This window comes from Austrofundulus limnaeus, unplaced genomic scaffold (assembly GCF_001266775.1).
Source record: "Austrofundulus limnaeus strain Quisiro unplaced genomic scaffold, Austrofundulus_limnaeus-1.0 Scaffold152, whole genome shotgun sequence".
Taxonomy (NCBI): domain Eukaryota; kingdom Metazoa; phylum Chordata; class Actinopteri; order Cyprinodontiformes; family Rivulidae; genus Austrofundulus; species Austrofundulus limnaeus.
Window position 1 is genome coordinate 710,882 of NW_013952554.1, and position 2,308 is coordinate 713,189.

General features: G+C 41.8%; 1 protein-coding gene across 1 annotated transcript in view; it reads right to left on the reverse strand.

The window, feature by feature from the left end:
- Nucleotides 1-2,308, reverse strand: part of pttg1ipb (PTTG1 interacting protein b) — a gene marked incomplete in the record, with an annotated part of 3,833 nt that extends 1,525 nt beyond the window's left edge. The window contains 5 exon segments of the mRNA XM_014016701.1: nucleotides 173-238; nucleotides 669-774; nucleotides 1,471-1,579; nucleotides 1,667-1,722; nucleotides 1,965-2,308. Of these exon segments, the coding sequence (XP_013872155.1) occupies nucleotides 173-238; nucleotides 669-774; nucleotides 1,471-1,579; nucleotides 1,667-1,722; nucleotides 1,965-2,058 (431 nt within the window).

A 2,308-nucleotide genomic window follows, 5' to 3' on the forward strand; every position in this document is an offset into this window, starting at 1 on the left:
TTTCATTAGAGAAGAACCCGTCCAGAAGACCTATACAATTTTTTTTTTCTTTTTGGAAAAAAWGCAAACACTGCTTAAAAAAAAGCTTAATTCAGTCAATTATTTTTGCTCTTTCTCCAGCCGGTGTTAATGAGGTTTCATCTTGGTGGACACCTACTCAGCAGCCATTCACCTCGCTTTCTGACGGGACTTCCTGGCTCTGGTTTGTCTCTCCGCGTGTGCATCTTCTCTTTTGTTTCTACAAAAAATAAAAAAAACACATATTTACATCCTTGCAAGTTTTGTTTGTGAACAGGTAGGATCAAAGTGGACACACAGCTCCAGAGAAACCCTTTTTTATTTCTTCAGAATCTCTAACATTTGGGATTTCAGCAAAAGCAAAAAGACAGAGTCAGTGGGTTGTGGTTTTTTTCCAAACTATTTGAACAGATGAGTTTCCAACATTCATGTTCCCAACAAACCCAAACATCAGGAAATTCTTCCCTGAAATTTCCAACTCAGGCTCAAACACGAGCAGTCAGAGAAGGCTTTTCAGCGTAGGCTTTTGGAGATAGCGGTATCAGCCTGGTCTTGCAGAATAATAGGCCATTGTGCGCGCCCCCCTCTTCGTCCACCTCCTCCTCTAAACCAGAGCTCCCTGCCAGAGTTTCACGTGACTCGGTGCTCACCCGATTCTCTCGCACTTGCAGCAGCAGCACAAGCAGCAAACGACAACGGAGATGACGACGATGCCGGCCAACACCGACATGGTGATGATCAGTATCTGGAAGTTGACTGTAAAGAAACAGTGCAAGTCAAAACAAAACGCACCTGACAAAAGCGATGGCTGATTATGGACTTTGAGGGGTTCGGAACGACGACTGAATTAGCTTTCAAGCTTTTTTTATCCATTCAGACTATTAAAAATGGAAAAAAATGGTTGATTCAGACTATTAAAAATGGAAAAACAAAATGGGTGGTTTGGAATTATTGTGCGACTTCACAGAACGAGGAGCAGAGAGATTAAAGGCGAGAGTTGTTTTCCTCTGATTGCAGTTTGCAATTTTATTATRAAGTACAAGGTTCACAGGAATGTAGCCGGCCTCCAAGGATGTGGATGCAAGAGAAAATGCTACCCCGGATTGATCAGATGAAAAGACCAGAAGGTAATAAAATAAAATAAAAACAAGGAAACCATCTCTAAGGTCAATTAACATCATTTTCTGAAAACACACCACATTTTGAACCATAAAGGCTCAATGGAGGAAATTTGACAAAATAAAAGTCTCTGGGACTGATGAGACAAAACTGTGTGACTCGTCAATTATTGAGGAGATATATCARCAAATTTATTCACATAAAGACTCTATAAATGTCATTTATTACCACTCACTTTAATTTGTTTATTTTTTGCTCAGTATTTTAACCAAAAAACAGTTGTTCAACCTATTTAAAAAAAAAGTACAGCTAAATATATTTTGCCAGTCTTACCCCAACAAACCCCCCACCGTGCATCGTGCAGGGCACAAACACTGCTGGGGGGCAGGACGTTCTGCACTGGGTAGTCAACACATTGTTGGTTTGTGATGCACCAAAGACACTGCAACACATGAAGAAAAAAACACACAAATCGTGGGCGACAACAACACAAAGTGGAGGCTGTTTGAGTGAAAAGTGAGAAACTTACAGCCACATTCTGCAGACATTCAGCACARCTACTGTTGGATTTCAGGTGACAACTAGCTGAAAAGCAGACAAGGAATTTTAAATTTAACTTTGTGAGAATTGATTTATTGTTGTTTCTTTCCCCCTCTGTAATAAATAGAGGTTCACAAAGAACAATTAAAGTTAAGTGGGTTAACTACAACACAACAAAACCCTCAAAGAACAAACATTAGAATAAACCCAGTTTGATCGTGTCATGTGACAGCCTCCTGACTTGACTCTGTGGCTCCAAAACAAAGTCAGTGTAAGGAAAAACTCACCCGGAGCCGGAGTGGGAGTTTGCGCTCCTGCTGCGGCGAAAAGTGCGCAAAGCAGAACTGCGGCACGCGCAGAAGATGCGGACAAGCCGTGCATGGTTAGCTGCAAGAAGAAGGGAAGAAGGAAAAGGGAGCGGAGGAGAGACGTCTGTGTCTGCTGATACAGGAGTCTAAATCACTGGAGCTGGTTTACGAGGAGTGGCGTCATGACGCACAAACAGCTGGGACACATCTGACWGAAAATCGTTTTATGCGGTTATAAAGGCTTCCGGTTCACAGATACTAACAGCACCCTGCTTTATTTTGCTGAAGTCCAGGAAAGTTTTAGAAGTTGCATTAGAGCGTGT